We start from the raw sequence: 18,684 nt of genomic DNA, 5'->3' as shown, positions 1-18,684 counted from the left end.
GGGAGGGAGGGGGAAGAGTGTGGGAGGGAGGGAGGGAGGGAGGGGGAAGAGTGTGGGAGGGAGGGAGGGAGGGGGAGAGTGTGGGAGGGAGAGAGACCGACCCAGGACGTGTGTGTAACTCCCTCCCCCCTGCCCGGGGCGTGTACCTGGGGGGGTCCGGGCTCTGTGTCCAGTTGCTGACCCTCGGTGTGGAGGGGGAGGGGGGTGAGGGAGGGTCTGGGTCTCTCCGGCCCCCTCTCCCTCTGCTCAATGTCCAGCCGCAGCCTCCAGTTCTCCCGGCGCAGGACCTCGCTCACCTCTGTGGGAGAGAGCGGGACATCACTCGGTTAAGTCCCCTCCCTCGCTCCCCCTCCGTCCCTCGCTCCCCCTCCCTCCATCCGATCCCCTTCACCTACCTCCTCCCCCTCTCCCTCACCACACATCCCTCCCCCAGCCCCTCTCCAACCCCCTCCCCCTCCGACCGCCTCCCCCAATTCCCCCTCCCCCTCGTTACCCCCCTTTCCTTCCGGTCCCCCTCACCCCTCTGATCCCCCTCGCCCATTTTCCCCCTCCGCCCCCCCCCTAGAGCATGTACACTCCTCCCTATCATAGACTCCCCCCAATCGCCCACTCTCCCCCCCATCGCCCACTCTCCCCCCCCCATCGCCCACTCTCCCCCCTCCCCCACTCTCCCCCCCCCATCGCCCACTCTCCCCCCCATCGCCCACTCTCCCCCCCCCCCATCGCCCACTCTCCCCCCCCATCGCCCACTCTCCCCCTCCCCCATCGCCCACTCTCCCGCCTCCCCCATCGCCCACTCTCCCCCCCCCCATCGCCCACTCTCCCCCCCATTGCCCACTCTCCCGCCTCCCCATCGCCCACTCTCCCCCCTCCCCCATCGCCCACTCTCCCCCCCCCATCGCCCACTCTCCCCCCCCCCCCCCCCATCGCCCACTCTCCCCCCCCCATCGCCCACTCTCCCCCCCATCGCCCACTCTCCCCCCCCCATCGCCCACTCTCCCCCCCATCGCCCACTCTCCCCCCCATCGCCCACTCTCCCCCCCCCATCGCCCACTCTCCCCCCATCGCCCACTCTCCCCCCCCATCGCCCACTCTCCCCCCCCCATCGCCCACTCTCCCCCCCCCATCGCCCACTCCCCCCCCCCCCATCGCCCACTCTCCCCCCCCATCGCCCACTCTCCCCCCCCCCCATCGCCACTCTCCCCCCCCCATCACCCACTCTCCCCCCCCCCCATCGCCCACTCTCCCCCCCCCGCATCGCCCACTCTCCCCCCCATCGCCCACTCTCCCCCCCCATCGCCCACTCTCCCCCCCCCCCATCGCCCACTCTCCCCCCCCCCATCGCCCACTCTCCCCCCCCCATCGCCCACTCTCCCCCCCCCCCATCGCCCACTCTCCCCCCCCCCATCGCCCACTCTCCCCCCCCCATCGCCCACTCTCCCCCCCCCCATCGCCCACTCTCCCCCCCCCCATCGCCCACTCTCCCCCCCCCCCATCGCCCACTCTCCCCCCCCCATCGCCCACTCTCCCCCCCCCCCATCGCCCACTCTCCCCCCCCCCATCGCCCACTCTCCCCCCCCCCATCGCCCACTCTCCCCCCCCCCATCGCCCACTCTCCCCCCCATCGCCCACTCCCCCCCCCATCGCCCACTCTCCCCCCCATCGCCCACTCTCCCCCCCCCATCGCCCACTCTCCCCCCCCCCCCATCACCCACTCTCCCCCCCCATCGCCCACTCTCCCCCCCCATCGCCCACTCTCCCCCCCCCCATCACCCACTCCCCCCCCCCATCGCCCACTCCCCCCCCCATCGCCCACTCTCCCCCCCCCCCCATCACCCACTCCCCCCCCCCATCGCCCACTCCCCCCCCCATCGCCCACTCTCCCCCCCCCCCATCACCCACTCTCCCCCCCCCCATCGCCCACTCTCCCCCCCCCATCGCCCACTCTCCCCCCATCGCCCACTCTCCCCCCCCCATCGCCCACTCTCCCCCCCCCCATCGCCCACTCTCCCCCCCCCCCATCGCCCACTCTTCCCCCCCCCCATCGCCCACTCTCCCCCCCCCATCGCCCACTCTCCCCCCCCCATCGCCCACTCTCCCCCCCATCGCCCACTCTCCCCCCCCCCATCGCCCACTCTCCCCCCCCCCCATCGCCCACTCTCCCCCCCATCGCCCACTCTCCCCCCATCGCCACTCTCCCCCCCCATCGCCCACTCTCCCCCCCCCATCGCCCACTCTCCCCCCCCCCATCGCCCACTCTCCCCCCCCATCGCCCACTCTCCCCCCATCGCCCACTCTCCCCCCCCCATCGCCCACTCTCCCCCCCCCCCATCGCCCACTCTCCCCCCCCATCGCCCACTCTCCCTCCCCCATCGCCCACTCTCCCCCCCCCCATCGCCCACTCTCCTCCCCCCATCGCCCACTCTCCCCCCCCCCATCGCCCACTCTCCCCCCCCCCATCGCCCACTCTCCCCCCATCGCCCACTCTCCCCCCCCCCATCGCCCACTCTCCCCCCCATCGCCCACTCTCCCTCCCCCCCATCGCCCACTCTCCCCCCCCCATCGCCCACTCTCCCCCCCCCCCATCGCCCACTCTCCCCCCCCCCCTCCCCCCATCGCCCACTCTCCCTCCCCCCCATCGCCCACTCTCCCCCCCCATCGCCCACTCTCCCTCCCCCCCATCGCCCACTCTCCCCCCCATCGCCCACTCTCCCTCCCCCCCCATCGCCCACTCTCCCCCCACCATCGCCCACTCTCCCCCCCCCCATCGCCCACTCTCCCTCCCCCCCATCGCCCACTCTCCCTCCCCCCCATCGCCCACTCCCTCCCCCCATCGCCCACTCTCCCCCCCCCATCGCCCACTCTCCCTCCCCCATCGCCCACTCTCCCCCCCCCATCGCCCACTCTCCCTCCCCCCCATCGCCCACTCTCCCCCCCCCCATCGCCCACTCTCCCCCCCCCATCGCCCACTCTCCCCCCCCCATCGCCCACTCTCCCCCCCATCGCCCACTCTCCCCCCCCCATCGCCCACTCTCCCCCCCCCATCGCCCACTCTCCCCCCCCATCGCCCACTCTCCCCCCCCCATCGCCCACTCTCCCCCCCCCCATCACCCACTCTCCCCCCCCCATCGCCCACTCTCCCCCCCCCCATCGCCCACTCCCCCCCCATCGCCCACTCTCCCCCCCCCCCATCGCCCACTCTCCCCCCCATCGCCCACTCTCCCCCCATCGCCCACTCTCCCCCCCCCCCATCGCCCACTCTCCCCCCCATCGCCCACTCTCCCCCCCCCCATCGCCCACTCTCCCCCCCCCATCGCCCACTCTCCCCCCATCGCCCACTCTCCCCCCCCCCCATCGTCCACTCCCCCCCCCCATCGCCCACTCTCCCCCCCCCCATCGCCCACTCTCCCCCCCATCGCCCACTCTCCCCCCCATCGCCCACTCTCCCCCCCCCCATCGCCCACTCTCCCCCCCATCGCCCACTCTCCCCCCCCCCATCGCCCACTCTCCCCCCCCCCCATCGCCCACTCTCCCCCCCCCCCATCGCCCACTCTCCCCCCCCCCATCGCCCACTCTCCCTCCCCCCCATCGCCCACTCTCCCCCCATCGCCCACTCTCCCCCCCATCGCCCACTCTCCCCCCCATCGCCCACTCTCCCCCCCATCGCCCACTCTCCCTCCCCCCCATCGCCCACTCTCCCCCCCCCCATCGCCCACTCTCCCCCCCCCCATCGCCCACTCTCCCCCCCCCCATCGCCCACTCTCCCCCCCCCCCATCGCCCACTCTCCCCCCATCGCCCACTCTCCCCCCCCCCCATCGCCCACTCTCCCCCCCCCCATCGCCCACTCTCCCCCCCATCGCCCACTCTCCCCCCCCCCATCGCCCACTCTCCCCCCCATCGCCCACACTCCCCCCCCCCATCGCCCACTCTCCCTCCCCCCCATCGCCCACTCTCCCCCCCCCCATCGCCCACTCTCCCCCCCCCATCGCCCACTCTTCCCCCCCCCCATCGCCCACTCTCCCCCCCCCCATCGCCCACTCTCCCTCCCCCCCCATCGCCCACTCTCCCCCCCCCCATCGCCCACTCTCCCCCCCATCGCCCACTCTCCCCCCCCATCGCCCACTCTCCCCTCCCCATCGCCCACTCTCCCCCCCATCGCCCACTCTCCCCCCCCCCATCGCCCACTCTCCCCCCATCGCCCACTCTCCCCCCCATCGCCCACTCTCCCCCCCCCCAATCGCCCACTCTCCCCCCCCCCCCAATCGCCCACTCTCCCCCCCCCCCAATCGCCCACTCTCCCTCCCCCCATCGCCCACTCTCCCCCCACCCCATCGCCCACTCTCCCTCCCCCCCATCGCCCACTCTCCCCCCACCCCATCGCCCACTCTCCCCCCCCCCCAATCGCCCACTCTCCCTCCCCCCATCGCCCACTCTCCCCCCCCCCATCGCCCACTCTCCCCCCCCCCCATCGCCCACTCTCCCCCCCCCCCCATCGCCCACTCTCCCTCCTCCTCCCATCGCCCACTCTCCCCCCCCCCCATCGCCCACTCTCCCCCCCCCCCATCGCCCACTCTCCCCCCCCCCATCGCCCACTCTCCCTCCTCCTCCCATCGCCACTCTCCCCCCCCCCATCGCCCACTCTCCCCCCCCCCATCGCCCACTCTCCCCCCCCCCATCGCCCACTCTCCCCCCCCATCGCCCACTCTCCCCCCCCATCGCCCACTCTCCCCCCCCCCCATCGCCCACTCTCCCTCCTCCTCCCATCGCCCACTCTCCCCCCCCATCGCCCACTCTCCCCCCCCCCATCGCCCACTCCCCCCCCCCATCGCCCACTCTCCCTCCTCCTCCCATCGCCCACTCTCCCCCCCCCATCGCCCACTCTCCCCCCCCCCATCGCCCACTCCCCCCCCATCGCCCACTCTCCCCCCCCATCGCCCACTCTCCCCTCCCCCCCATCGCCCACTCTCCCCTCCCCCCAATCGCCCACTCTCCCCCCCCCCAATCGCCCACTCTCCCCCCCCCAATCGCCCACTCTCCCCCCCCCCCATCGCCCACTCTCCCCCCCCCATCGCCCACTCTCCCCCCCCCCATCGCCCACTCCCCCCCCCCATCGCCCACTCTCCCTCCTCCTCCCATCGCCCACTCTCCCCCCCCCATCGCCCACTCTCCCCCCCCCCATCGCCCACTCCCCCCCCATCGCCCACTCTCCCCCCCCCATCGCCCACTCTCCCCTCCCCCCCATCGCCCACTCTCCCCTCCCCCCAATCGCCCACTCTCCCCCCCCCCATCGCCCACTCTCCCCCCCCCCATCGCCCACTCTCCCCCCCCCATCGCCCACTCTCCCCCCCCCCCATCGCCCACTCTCCCCCCCCCCATCGCCCACTCTCCCCCCCCATCACCCACTCTCCCCCCCCCATCGCCCACTCTCCCCCCTCCCCCATCGCCCACTCTCCCCCCCCCCATCGCCCACTCTCCCCCCCCATCGCCCACTCTCCCCTCCCCCCAATCGCCCACTCTCCCCCCCCCATCGCCCACTCTCCCCCCCCCCATCGCCCACTCTCCCCCCCCCCCCATCGCCCACTCTCCTCCTCCTCCCATCGCCCACTCTCCCCCCCCCCCCATCGCCCACTCTCCCCCCCCCCATCGCCCACTCTCCCCCCCCCCCATCGCCCACTCTCCCCCCCATCGCCCACTCTCCCCCCCCATCGCCCACTCTCCCCCCCCCCCATCGCCCACTCTCCCCCCCCCATCGCCCACTCTCCCCCCCCCCCCATCGCCCACTCTCCCCCCCCCATCGCCCACTCTCCCCCCCCCCCCATCGCCCACTCTCCCTCCTCCTCCCATCGCCCACTCTCCCCCCCCCCATCGCCCACTCTCCCCCCCCCCCCATCGCCCACTCCCCCCCCCATCGCCCACTCTCCCCCCCCCCATCGCCCACTCCCCCCCCATCGCCCACTCTCCCTCCTCCTCCCATCGCCCACTCTCCCCTCCCCCCAATCGCCCACTCTCCCCCCCCCCATCGCCCACTCTCCCCTCCCCCCAATCGCCCACTCTCCCCCCCCCAATCGCCCACTCTCCCCCCCCCAATCGCCCACTCTCCCCCCCCCCCATCGCCCACTCTCCCCCCCCCATCGCCCACTCTCCCCTCCCCCCCATCGCCCACTCTCCCCCCCCCCATCGCCCACTCTCCCCTCCCCCCAATCGCCCACTCTCCCCCCCCCAATCGCCCACTCTCCCCCCCCCATCGCCCACTCTCCCCCCCCCATCGCCCACTCTCCCCCCCCCCCCCATCGCCCACTCTCCCTCCCCCCCATCGCCCACTCTCCCTCCCCCCCATCGCCCACTCTCCCCCCCCCACCGCCCACTCCCCCCCCCCTATCACGGACTCCCCCAGCCTCCCCCCCTCGAAGGCCCACCACTCACCAATCTCCTGGTGAATTCTGCTCTCCAGTCGCTCCCTGTGCTCGAGGGCCAGTCTCATCCTTGGATCGAGCTCAGGGATTGGCTGCTCCCGCCCTCTGCGCTCCCGATCCCACGGCAGGTCCAGGGCACTGGGGGTGGGGCACAGGAAGAGGCAACGAGGGCCATTCTGATACTGCTGTCTCTCACGGGAACGGTACAATAACCCCTCACCCCCTCTCTGTCAGCGGCCCAATCTGAGCCCAGGTCCCCGAGGGGGAAAGGTCACGGTCTGACCCCATGTCCCCGAGGGGGAAAGGTCACAGTCTGACCCCACTGATCCCGAGGGGGAAAGGTCACAGTCGGACACCACGTTCCCGAGGGGAAAAGGTCACAGCCTGACCCCACGTCCCTGAGGGGAAAAGGTCACCGTCTGACCCCACTGACCCCAAGGGGGAAAGGTCACAGTCTGACCCCACTGACCCCGAAGGGGAAAGGTCACAGTCTGACCCCACTGACCGCGAATGGAAAAGGTCACAGTCTGACCCCACGGGGGAAAGGTCACAGTCTGACCCCACTGACCCCGAGGGGGAAAGGTCACAGTCTGACCCCACTGATCCACCCCCCACCTGTCCCTCCATCAGACAAGCTGTTCCAACCCCTCCTCTCCCCCACCCTCCCCTCAACTCCTGCACCCCCTCATCACTCCCCTCCCCCCGGGACCCCTCTCCTCACCTCCCCCAAGACCCCTCCCCTCTCCTCCCCCCCCCCCCCGAGACCCCTCCCCTCCTCCCCCGGGACCCCTCCCTCCCCTCCCCCGATACACCTCCCTCCCCTCCCCCGGGACTCCTCCCCCGGGACCCCTCCCCCGAGACCCCTCCCCTCCACCCGAGACCCCTCCCTTCCTCCCCTGAGACCCCTCCCCCCGGGACCCCTCCCTCCCCTCCCCCCGAGACTCCACCCCCGGGACCCCTCCCTCCGAGACACCTCCCCTCCTTCCCCGGGACCCCTCCATCCCCTCCCCCCGGGACCCCTCCCCGAGACCCGTCCCCCCGAGACCCCTCCCCTCTCCTCCCCCGAGACCCCTCCCCATCTCCCCCGGGACCCCTCCCTCCACTCCCCCCGGGAGCCCTCCCCCGGGACCCCTCTCTCCCCTCCCCCGGGACCCCTCCCCTCCTCCCCCGAGACCCCTCCTCCCCCGGACCCCTCCCCTCCCCTCCCCCCGGGACCCCTCCCCCGGGACCCTTCCCCTCTCCTCCCCTCCCTCCCCCGAGATCCCTCCCCTCCCCCCGGGAACCCTCCCTCCCCTCCCCCCGGGAGCCCTGCCTCCCCTCCCCCCGGGACCCCTCCCCCCCTGCCCCCGGGAACCCTCCCCCCCCTCCCCCCGGGATCCCTCCCTCCCCTCCCTCCCCTCCCCCCGGGACCCCTCCCCCCCTCCCCCCGGGAACCCTCTCTCCCCTCCCCCCGGGAACCCTCCCCCCGGGAACCCTCTCTCCCCTCCCCCCGGGACCCCTCACTCCCCTCCCTTCCCCTACCTGGCCAGCAGTTTATCGTACGCCTCCTTCAGCATGTCCCGCTCCTTCGTCACCTCGGCCACCTCCTCCTGCAACTGAAGAAGCGCAGGCAGGTTACTGGGCCGCCCTTGGGCCTGGCCGGTCAGGCTCACTGTCGGGGCTGGGCCTGGCTCACTCCCAGCCCCTACTCAGGTTGTGCCTGGCAAATCTGCAGGCCTGGGAGGGGGCCATCCTGAGCTGTGTGGGCCTGAGCCCCAGGAAAAGCCCAGGCTCTGTCCTCGGCCTGTGTGGGCCTGAGCCCCAGGAAAGGCCCAGGCTCCAACCTCGGCCTGTGTGGGCCCGAGCCCCAGGAAAGGCCCAGGCTCCAACCTCGGCCTGTGCGGGCCTGAGCCCCAGGAAAAGCCCAGGCTCCGTCCTCGGCCTGTGTGGGACAGAACACCAACATCGTGTATTTATATAGCACCGTTAACGTAATGAAACGTCCCAGGGTGCTTCACAGGAGTGTTAGGAGATAAAGAATTTGACCCCGAGCCACGTCAGGAGATATTAGGGACAGGTGACCAAAAGCTGGGTCAAAGAGGGAGGTTTTAAGGAGCGTCTTGAAGGAGGAGAGAGAGGTAGAGAGGCGGAGAGGTTTAGGGAGGGAGTTCCAGAGCTTGGGGCCCAGGCAACAGAAGGCACGGCCACCGATGGTGGAGCGATTATAATCAGGGATGGTCAGGGGGGCAGAATTAGAGGAGTGCAGACATCTCGGGGGGGGTTGTGGGGCTGGAGGAGATTACAGAGATAGGGAGGGGTGTAGGGGCTGGAGGGGGTTACAGAGATAGGGAGGGGTGTAGGGGCTGGAGGGGGTTACAGAGATAGGGAGGGGTGTAGGGGCTGGAGGGGGTTACAGAGATAGAGAGGGGTGTAGGGGCTGGAGGAGGTCACAGAGATAGGGAGGGGTGTAGGGGCTGGAGGGGGTTACAGAGATAGAGAGGGGTGTAGAGGCTGGAGGAGGTTACAGAGATAGGGAGGGTGTAGGGGCTGGAGGGGGTCACAGAGATAGGGAGGGGAGTAGGGGCTGGAGGGGGTTACAGAGATAGGGAGGGGTGTAGGGGCTGGAGGGGGTTACAGAGATAAGGAGGGGTGTAGGGGCTGGAGGAGGTTACAGAGATAGGGAGGGGTGTAGGGGCTGGAGGAGGTTACAGAGATAGGGAGGGACGAGGGCCATGGAGGGATTTGTAAACAAGGATGAGAATTTTGAAATCGAGGCGTTGTTTAACCTGGAGCCAATGTAGGTCAGCGAGCACAGGGGGTGATGGGTGAGCGGGACTGGGTGTGAGTTAGGACATGGGGCAGTGAGCACAGGGGGTGATGGGTGAGTGGGACTGGGTGCGAGTTAGGACATGGGGCAGTGAGCACAGGGGGTGGTGGGTGAGTGGGACTGGGTGTGAGTTAGGACACGGGGGCAGTGAGCACAGGGGGTGATGGGTGAGTGGGACTGGGTGCGAGTTAGGACATGGGGCAGTGAGCACAGGGGGTGGTGGGTGAGTGGGACTTGGTGTGAGTTAGGACACGGGGGCAGTGAGCACAGGGGGTGATGGGTGAGCGGGACTGGGTGCGAGTTAGGACACGGGGGCAGTGAGCACAGGGGGTGATGGGTGAGCGGGACTCGGTGCGAGTTAGGACACGGGGCAGCGAGCACAGGGGGTGATGGGTGAGCGGGACTGGGTGCGAGTTAGGACACGGGGCAGTGAGCACAGAGGGTGATGGGTGAGTGGGACTGAGTGCGAGTTAGGACACGGGGCAGCGAGCACAGGGGGTGGTGGGTGAGTGGGACTCGGTGTGAGTTAGGACACAGGGCAGTGAGCACAGGGGGTGATGGGTGAGCGGGACTGGGTGTGAGTTAGGACACGGGGGCAGTGAGCACAGGGGGTGATGGGTGAGCGGGACTCGGTGTGAGTTAGGACACGGGGGCAGTGAGCACAGGGGGTGATGGGTGAGCGGGACTGGGTGTGAGTTAGGACACGGGGGCAGTGAGCACAGGGGGTGATGGGTGAGCGGGACTCGGTGCGAGTTAGGACACGGGGGCAGCCGAGTTTTGGATCACCTCGAGTTTACGTCGGGTAGAATGTGGGAGGCCGGCCAGGAGTGCGTTGGAATAGTCAAGTCTGGAGGTAACGGAGGCACGGATGAGGGTTTCAGCAGCGGATGAGCTGAGGCAGGGGGCGGAGAGGGGGGATGTTACGGAGGGGGAAACAGACGGTTTTAGTTCCGCTGTGGATACGTGGCCGGAAGCTCATTTCAGGGTCAGATATGACCCCGAGGTGGCGAACAGTCTGGTTCAGTGTCAGACAGGATTGGAGAGAGGAACGGAGTCGGTGGCTAGGGGAACGCAGTTTGTGGACGTGGACCGAAAACAATGGCTTCGGCCTTCCTCAATATTCACCCGGACCCCAGGAAATGCCCAGGCTCCATTCCCGGCCTGTGCTGAGTTACCCGAACTCTCACCCGGTGAACTTTGCCCCTTGTCTCTGCGGGGGGGGGGGGGGGGTTGGGGGGTGAGAGGTCAGTGTCCGACCCCTGACCTACCTGCTCCGCCACGCGCTGGGTGACGCTGAGCGTCTCGAGCTGCGTCCCCAGAGTCCGGCTCCTCTCTCGCTCCAGCTTCAGCTGCTGGCCCACGTCCTCCGCTCCGGACACGAGGCGCTCCCGGTCAATGGTCAATGTCCGCTGGGTCTGGGGGAGCAGAGAGAGGGGGGGGCGGGGAGGGGAGTTAGTACGGGGGTGTAATAGAGCTCCCCCTGTGGCCTACTGTGGTACTGTAACTAAAACTGCTCCACCGAGTGGCCTACTGTGGTACTGTAACTAAAACTGCTCCACCTAGTGACCTACTGTGGTACTGTAACTACTGACTGCTCCACCGAGTGGCCTACTGTGGTACTGTAACTACTGACTGCGCCACCTAGTGACCTACTGTAGTACTGTAACTACTGCTTCACCTAGTGGCCTACTGCGGTACTGCAACTACTGACTGCGCCACCGAGTGGCCTACTGTGGTACTGTAACTAAAACTGCGCCACCGAGTGGCCTACTGTGGTACTGCAACTACTGACTGCGCCACCGAGTGGCCTACTGTGGTACTGTAACTAAAACTGCGCCACCGAGTGGCCTACTGTGGTACTGCAACTACTGCTCCACCGAGTGGCCTACTGTGGTACTGCAACTACTGCTCCACCGAGTGGCCTACTGTGGTACTGCAACTACTGACTGCGCCATCGAGTGGCCTACTGTGGTACTGCACCTACTGACTGCGCCACCGAGTGGCCTACTGTGGTACTGCAACTACTGACTGCTCCACCGAGTGACCTACTGTGGTACTGCAACTACTGACTGCGCCACCGAGTGGCCTGCTGTGGTACTGCAACTACTGACTGCTCCACCGAGTGACCTACTGTGGTACTGCAACTACTGACTGCGCCACCGAGTGGCCTGCTGTGGTATTGTAACTAAAACTGCTCCACCTAGTGTCCTACTGTGGTACTGCACCTACTGACTGCGCCACCGAGTGGCCTACTATAGTACTGCAACTACTGACTGCGCCACCGAGTGACCTACTGTGGTACTGCAACTACTGACTGCTCCACCAAGTGGCCTACTGTGGTACTGCAACTACTGACTGCTCCACCAAGTGGCCTACTGTGGTACTGCACCTACTGACTGCGCCACCGAGTGACCTACTGTGGTACTGCAACTACTGACTGCTCCACCGAGTGACCTACTGTGGTACTGCAACTACTGACTGCTCCACCAAGTGGCCTACTGTGGTACTGCAACTACTGACTGCTCCACCGAGTGGCCTACTGTGGTACTGCACCTACTGACTGCGCCACCGAGTGACCTACTGTGGTACTGCAACTACTGACTGCTCCACCGAGTGGCCTACTGTGGTACTGCAACTACTGACTGCGCCACCGAGTGGCCTACTGTGGTACTGCAACTACTGACTGCGCCACCGAGTGACCTACTGTGGTACTGCAACTACTGACTGCTCCACCGAGTGGCCTACTGTGGTACTGCAACTACTGACTGCTCCACCGAGTGGCCTACTGTGGTACTGCACCTACTGACTGCGCCACCGAGTGGCCTACTGTGGTACTGCAACTACTGACTGCTCCACCGAGTGGCCTACTGTGGTACTGCGCCTACTGACTGCGCCACCGAGTGGCCTACTGTGGTACTGCGCCTACTGACTGCTCCACCGAGTGGCCTACTGTGGTACTGCAACTACTGACTGCTCCACTGAGTGGCCTACTGCGGTACTGCGCCTACTGACTGCTCCACTGAGTGGCCTACTGCGGTACTGCAACTACTGACTGCTCCACCGAGTGGCCTACTGCGGTACTGCAACTACTGACTGCGCCACCGAGTGGCCTACTGTGGTATTGTAACTAAAACTACTCCACCTAGTGACCTACTATGGTACTGCAAATACTGACTGCGCCACCGAGTGGCCTACTGTGGTACTGCAACTACTGAATGCGCCACCGAGTGGCCTACTGCGGTACTGCACCTACTGACTGCGCCACCGAGTGGCCTACTGTGGTACTGCAACTACTGACTGCGCCACTGAGTGACCTACTGTGGTACTGCAACTACTGACTGCGCCACCGAGTGACCTACTGTGGTACTGCAACTACTGACTGCGCCACCGAGTGACCTACTGTGGTACTGCAACTACTGACTGCGCCACCTAGTAACCTACTCTGGTACTGCAACTACTGACTGCTCCACCGAGTGGCCTACTGCGGTACTGCAACTACTGACTGCTCCACCGAGTGGCCTACTGCGGTACTGCAACTACTGACTGCTCCACCGAGTGGCCTACTGCGGTACTGCAACTACTGACTGCGCCACCGAGTGGCCTACTGTGGTACTGCAAATACTGACTGCGCCACCGAGTGGCCTACTGTGGTACTGCAACTACTGACTGCGCCACCGAGTGGCCTACTGTGGTACTGCAACTACTGACTGCGCCACCGAGTGACCTACTGTGGTACTGCAACTACTGACTGCGCCACCGAGTGGCCTACTGTGGTACTGCAAATACTGACTGCGCCACCGAGTGGCCTACTGTGGTACTGCAACTACTGACTGCGCCACCGAGTGGCCTACTGCGGTACTGCAACTACTGACTGCGCCACCGAGTGGCCTACTGCGGTACTGCAACTACTGACTGCGCCACCGAGTGACCTACTGTGGTACTGCAACTACTGCTCCACCGAGTGACCTACTGCGGTACTGCACCTACTGACTTCGCCACCTAGTGACCTACTGTGGTACTGCAACTACTGACTGCGCCACCGAGTGGCCTACTGTGGTACTGCAACTACTGACTATTGCTCCACCGAGTGGCCTACTGTGGTACTGCAATTACTGACTATTGCTCCACCGAGTGACCTACTGCGGTACTGCAGCTACTGACTGCTCCACCGAGTGGCCTACTGCGGTACTGCAACTACTGACTATTGCTCCACCGAGTGGCCTACTGTGGTACTGCAACTACTGACTGCTCCACCTTGTGGCCTACTGCGGTACTGCAGCTACTTACTACTGCTCCACCTAATGGCCTACTGCGGTACTGTAACTACTGACTACTGCACCACCTAATGGCCTACTGTGGTACTGCAACTACTGCTCCATCTAGTGGCCTACTGTGGTACTGCAAGAGACCTTCAGCAGCAGGTCAGGGGCCAGAAGAGGGAGCAGCGTGGCTGCGTACCACGGGCAAGGTACAGCGCGAGCTGATGCAGGAGGGCGACGGCAGCGAAGAGCGACATCACCAAGGTCCAGGTCGGTGATTGGAGCGTGGACAGGCACAGCAGGAGCGGAGAGGTCGGGGCTGAGGGAGCGTCGAGGTCGGGGCTGAGGGAGCGGAGAGGTCGGGGCTGAGGGAGCGGAGAGGTCGGGGCTGAGGGAGCGGAGAGGTAGGGGCTGAGGGAGCGGAGAGGTCGGGGCTGAGGGAGCGGAGAGGTCGGGGCTGAGGGAGCGGAGAGGTCGGGGCTGAGGGAGCGGCGAGAGACTGCAGAGGGACATGATCGGGGCCTAGGAGAGGTGTGAGTTTGGTGCCCAGGGCCCAGCCCACACTGTGCGATATGTGGGCGCACTGGGTCCGTGCAGCAGAGCAGATCTCCAGTCGTCCTGGTTAACCCTCGCCCCTGGACCGAGGCCTCGCTCTGTCAAGCCCCGTGTGGTGGCTGGTGTACAACGGCCACCCCACGTTAAACAAACCCACCCACAGGCATCTTCCACCCTTCAGGATGTAGCTGAGGATCTGGAATATTAGGTCCTTCATTGAAACACCTGTGAACCCAACCCTCTTTGGCGTGGAAGCAGGTCACCCTCGATACGAGGGACTGCCGATGATGACGACGACTGTGGTACTGCAACTACTGATGTAAATATGACAAAAAGGGTGCAGTGTGCTCCTGAGTGATGTCATAAGACTATTTCACATTTGGTGACATAGGATAGGATTTCGGATTCCCGAGTTGAATGAAATCTTTGGTGGTGGGTGTTCGTGGCAATGGACAGGGAGGCTTTGAGAGCTTCGTTGTTTTGCAGAACAGCTAAAAATTCAAAGGTACGAGAAACAAGTCCAGGAGAAAGTCCGAATTTAAGTTCCGAGTCAGCCAGACAAAACTTCAAAAGTCTGAAGTTGTGGGGAGTTCAAAATTGGAGATCAAGGGTTGCCCCTGGAGAAAAACTCTCCTCAGGCTCAGCCTGCAATGAGTCTGAGTTCGACACCAAGTTTGGGAAGTTCTGTTCGAGGCCGAAGGTATCCTCTTTGAAACAGAAAACAAGTGGTTAAATTTGATTTGTAAAATTAATTCCATATCTTTTGTTGTGTACAACCATAAAAGTTATATACCATGATTATTTTGTTAGAATTACTTCTTCATTAAGGAGGGAGAAGTGAAATAGAGCTCCCCCCAGTGGCCTATTGCTCCACCTAGTGCACTACTGATGTAAATACAATAAAGGGTCATGTGACAAGGTCACCTGATGACAGTTTAGCGCCATCTCATGCAGTGTGCTTCTCAGTGATGCCATAAGAATATATCACAGGGGGGAATGGGGACAGGACGGGATGGGGGAGGGTCTGTATACAGGAGGGGGCCATGGGGGGAAGGGTCGCTGGGGAGGGATCGCTGGGGGAGGGTCTATTAATGGGGGAACGGGGGAGACAGGGAGTTAGTCGCTGGGACAGTCGCTGGTCATGGTGACAATGAGTTACACACACATACCTCTTCCAAGCGGGACTGGAAGACCTGAGAGAGAGAGAGAGAGAGAGAAAGAGAGAGAGTGTGAGTGTGAGTGTGAGTGTGAGTGAGTGAGTGTGAGTGAGTGTGAGTGAGTGTGAGTGAGTGTGAGTGAGTGTGAGTGAGTGTGAGACAGCGAGAGCGAGAGCGAGAGCGAGAGAGAGCGAGAGAGAGTGAGAGTGAGAGACAGAGAGTGAGAGACAGAGAGTGAGAGACAGAGACAGAGAGTGAGAGACAGAGAGTGAGAGTGAGAGACAGAGAGTGAGAGACAGAGAGTAAGAGACAGAGACAGAGAGTGAGAGACAGAGAGTGAGAGACAGAGAGTGAGTGTGTGTGAGTGAGAGAGAGAATGAGTGAGTGAGTGTGTCAGCGAGAGTGAGTCAGTGTCTCACTGTATACATTGGAGCGAGACCCCTCCCCTCCTGTAGTACGCACACAGTGACCCTCCTCCTGTAGTTCACAGTGACCCTCCTCCTGTAGTACGCACACAGTGACCCTCCTCCTGTAGTACGCTCAGTGACCCTACTCCTGTAGTACGCACACAGTGACCCTCCTCCTGTAGTACGCTCAGTGACCCTCCTCCTGTAGTACGCACACAGTGACCCTCCTCCTGTAGTACGCACACAGTGACCCCCTTCCTGTAGTACGCACACAGTGACTCTCCTCCTGTAGTACACACACAGTGACTCCCCCTCCTGTAATACACACACAGTGACCTTCCCCTGTAACACACACAGTGACCCCTCTCCTGTAGTACGCACAGTGACCCCCCTCCTGTAGTACACACACAGTGACCCCCCTCCTGTAGTACACACAGTGACTCCCCTCCTGCAGTAGACACAGTGACCCCCCTCCTGTAGTACACACAGTGACCCTCCTCCTGTAGTACACACACAGTGACCCTCCTCCTGTAGTACACACACACAGTGACCCCCCTCCTGTAGTACACACAGTGACTCCCCTCCTGTAGTAGACACAGTGACCCCCCTCCTGTAGTACACACAGTGACCCTCCTCCTGTAGTACACACACAGTGACCCTCCTCCTGTAGTACACACACACAGTGACCCCCCTCCTGTAATACACAGAGTGACACCGCTCCTGCAGTACACACACAGTGACCCCCCCTCCTGTAGTACACACAGTGACCCTCCTCCTGTAGTACGCACACAGTGACCCTCCTCCTGTAGTACGCACACAGTGACCCTCCTCCTGTAGTACGCACAGTGACCCTCCTCCTGTAGTACGCACACAGTGACCCTCCTCCTGTAGTACGCACACAGTGACCCTCCTCCTGTAGTACGCACAGTGACCCTCCTCCTGTAGTACGCACACAGTGACCCTCCTCCTGTAGTACGCACACAGTGACTCTCCTCCTGTAGTACACACACAGTGACCCCCCTCCTGTATTACGCACACAGTGACCCTCCGCCTGTAGTACGCACACAGTGATCCACCTCCTGTAGTAGGCACACAGTGACCCTCCTCCTGTAGTACACACACAGTGACCCCCCTCCTGTAGTACGCACAGAGTGACCCTCCGCCTGTAGTACGCACACAGTGATCCACCTCCTGTAGTAGGCACACAGTGACCCTCCTCCTGTAGTACACACACAGTGACCCCCCTCCTGTAGTACGCACAGAGTGACCCTCCTCCTGTAGTACGCACACAGTGACCCCCCTGCTGTAGTACACACACAGTGACCCTCCTCCTGAAGTACACACACAGTGGCCCCCCTGCTGTAGTACGCACACAGTGACTCCCCCTCCTGTAGTACACACAGTGACCCTCCTCCTGAAGTACGCACAGTGACCCTCCTCCTGCAGTACGCACACAGTGACTCTCCTCCTGTAGTACGCACAGTGACCCCCCTCCTGTAGTACACACACAGTGACCCTCCTCCTGTAGTATGCACACAGTGACCCTCCCCCTGTAGTACGCACACAGTGACCCCCCTGCTGTAGTACACACACAGTGACCCTCCTCCTGAAGTACACACACAGTGGCCCCCCTGCTGTAGTACGCACACAGTGACCCTCCTCCTGTAGTACGCACACAGTGACTCTCCTCCTGTAGTACACACACAGTGACCCCCCTCCTGTATTACGCACACAGTGACCCTCCGCCTGTAGTACGCACACAGTGATCCACCTCCTGTAGTAGGCACACAGTGACCCTCCTCCTGTAGTACACACACAGTGACCCCCCTCCTGTAGTACGCACAGAGTGACCCTCCGCCTGTAGTACGCACACAGTGATCCACCTCCTGTAGTAGGCACACAGTGACCCTCCTCCTGTAGTACACACACAGTGACCCCCCTCCTGTAGTACGCACAGAGTGACCCTCCTCCTGTAGTACGCACACAGTGACCCCCCTGCTGTAGTACACACACAGTGACCCTCCTCCTGAAGTACACACACAGTGGCCCCCCTGCTGTAGTACGCACACAGTGACTCCCCCTCCTGTAGTACACACAGTGACCCTCCTCCTGAAGTACGCACAGTGACCCTCCTCCTGCAGTACGCACACAGTGACTCTCCTCCTGTAATACGCACAGTGACCCCCCTCCTGTAGTACACACACAGTGACCCTCCTCCTGTAGTATGCACACAGTGACCCTCCCCCTGTAATACACACAGTGACCCCCCTCCTGTAGTACACACACAGTGACCCCCCTTTGTAGTACACACAGTGACCCTCCTCATGAAGTACGCTCAGTGATTCCCCTCCTTTAGTACGCACAGTGACCCTTATCCTGTAGAATGCACACAGTGAGCCTCCTCCTGTAGTACGCACACAGTGACCCTACTCCTGAAGTACGCACACAGTGACCCTACTCCTGAAGTATGCACACAGTGACCCCCCTCCTGTAGTACGCAGAGTGACCCCCCTCCTGTAGTACGCACACAGTGACCCCCCCTGCTGTATTACGCACACAGTGACCCCCCTCCTGTAGTACACACACAGTGACCCTCCTCCTGTAGTACGCACACAGTGACCCTCCTCCTGCAGTACACACAGTGACCCTCCTCCTGTAGTACACACAGTGACCCTCCTCCTGTAGTACGCACACAGTGACCCCACTCCTGTAGTACGCTCACAGTGACCCTCCTCTTGTAGTACGCACACAGTGACCCCCCTCCTGTAGTATGCACACAGTGACCCTCCTCCTGTAGTACACACACAGTGACCCTCCTCCTGTAGTACGCACACAGTGACCCCCCTCCTGTAGTACACACACACAGTGACCCCCCCTCCTGTAATACACAGAGTGACACCGCTCCTGTAGTACACACACAGTGACCCCCCCTCCTGTAGTACACACAGTGGCCCCCCTGCTGTAGTACGCACACAGTGACCCCCCTCTGTAGTACACACAGTGACCCTCCTCCTGAAGTACGCACAGTGACCCTCCTCCTGCAGTACGCACACAGTGACTCTCCTCCTGTAGTACGCACAGTGACC

At 64.3% G+C, this 18,684-nt stretch overlaps 1 protein-coding gene across 1 annotated transcript in view; it reads right to left on the bottom strand.

Annotated features, from left to right (window-relative positions):
• The window catches only part of LOC139235704 (X-linked retinitis pigmentosa GTPase regulator-interacting protein 1-like), a 118,075-nt gene that overhangs the window by 31,227 nt on the left and 68,164 nt on the right, over positions 1 to 18,684 (bottom strand). The window contains exons 15-18 of the mRNA XM_070866744.1: positions 10,489 to 10,707; positions 7,936 to 8,009; positions 6,425 to 6,552; positions 147 to 298 (exon numbers count right to left, since the gene is read on the bottom strand). Of these exons, the coding sequence (XP_070722845.1) occupies positions 147 to 298; positions 6,425 to 6,552; positions 7,936 to 8,009; positions 10,489 to 10,707 (573 nt within the window). The remainder of the gene's footprint in view (positions 1 to 146; positions 299 to 6,424; positions 6,553 to 7,935; positions 8,010 to 10,488; positions 10,708 to 18,684) is intronic.

The sequence above is a fragment of the Pristiophorus japonicus genome, chromosome 23, assembly GCF_044704955.1.
Source record: "Pristiophorus japonicus isolate sPriJap1 chromosome 23, sPriJap1.hap1, whole genome shotgun sequence".
Taxonomy (NCBI): domain Eukaryota; kingdom Metazoa; phylum Chordata; class Chondrichthyes; family Pristiophoridae; genus Pristiophorus; species Pristiophorus japonicus.
This window is presented reverse-complemented; position numbering and strand designations above follow the sequence as displayed.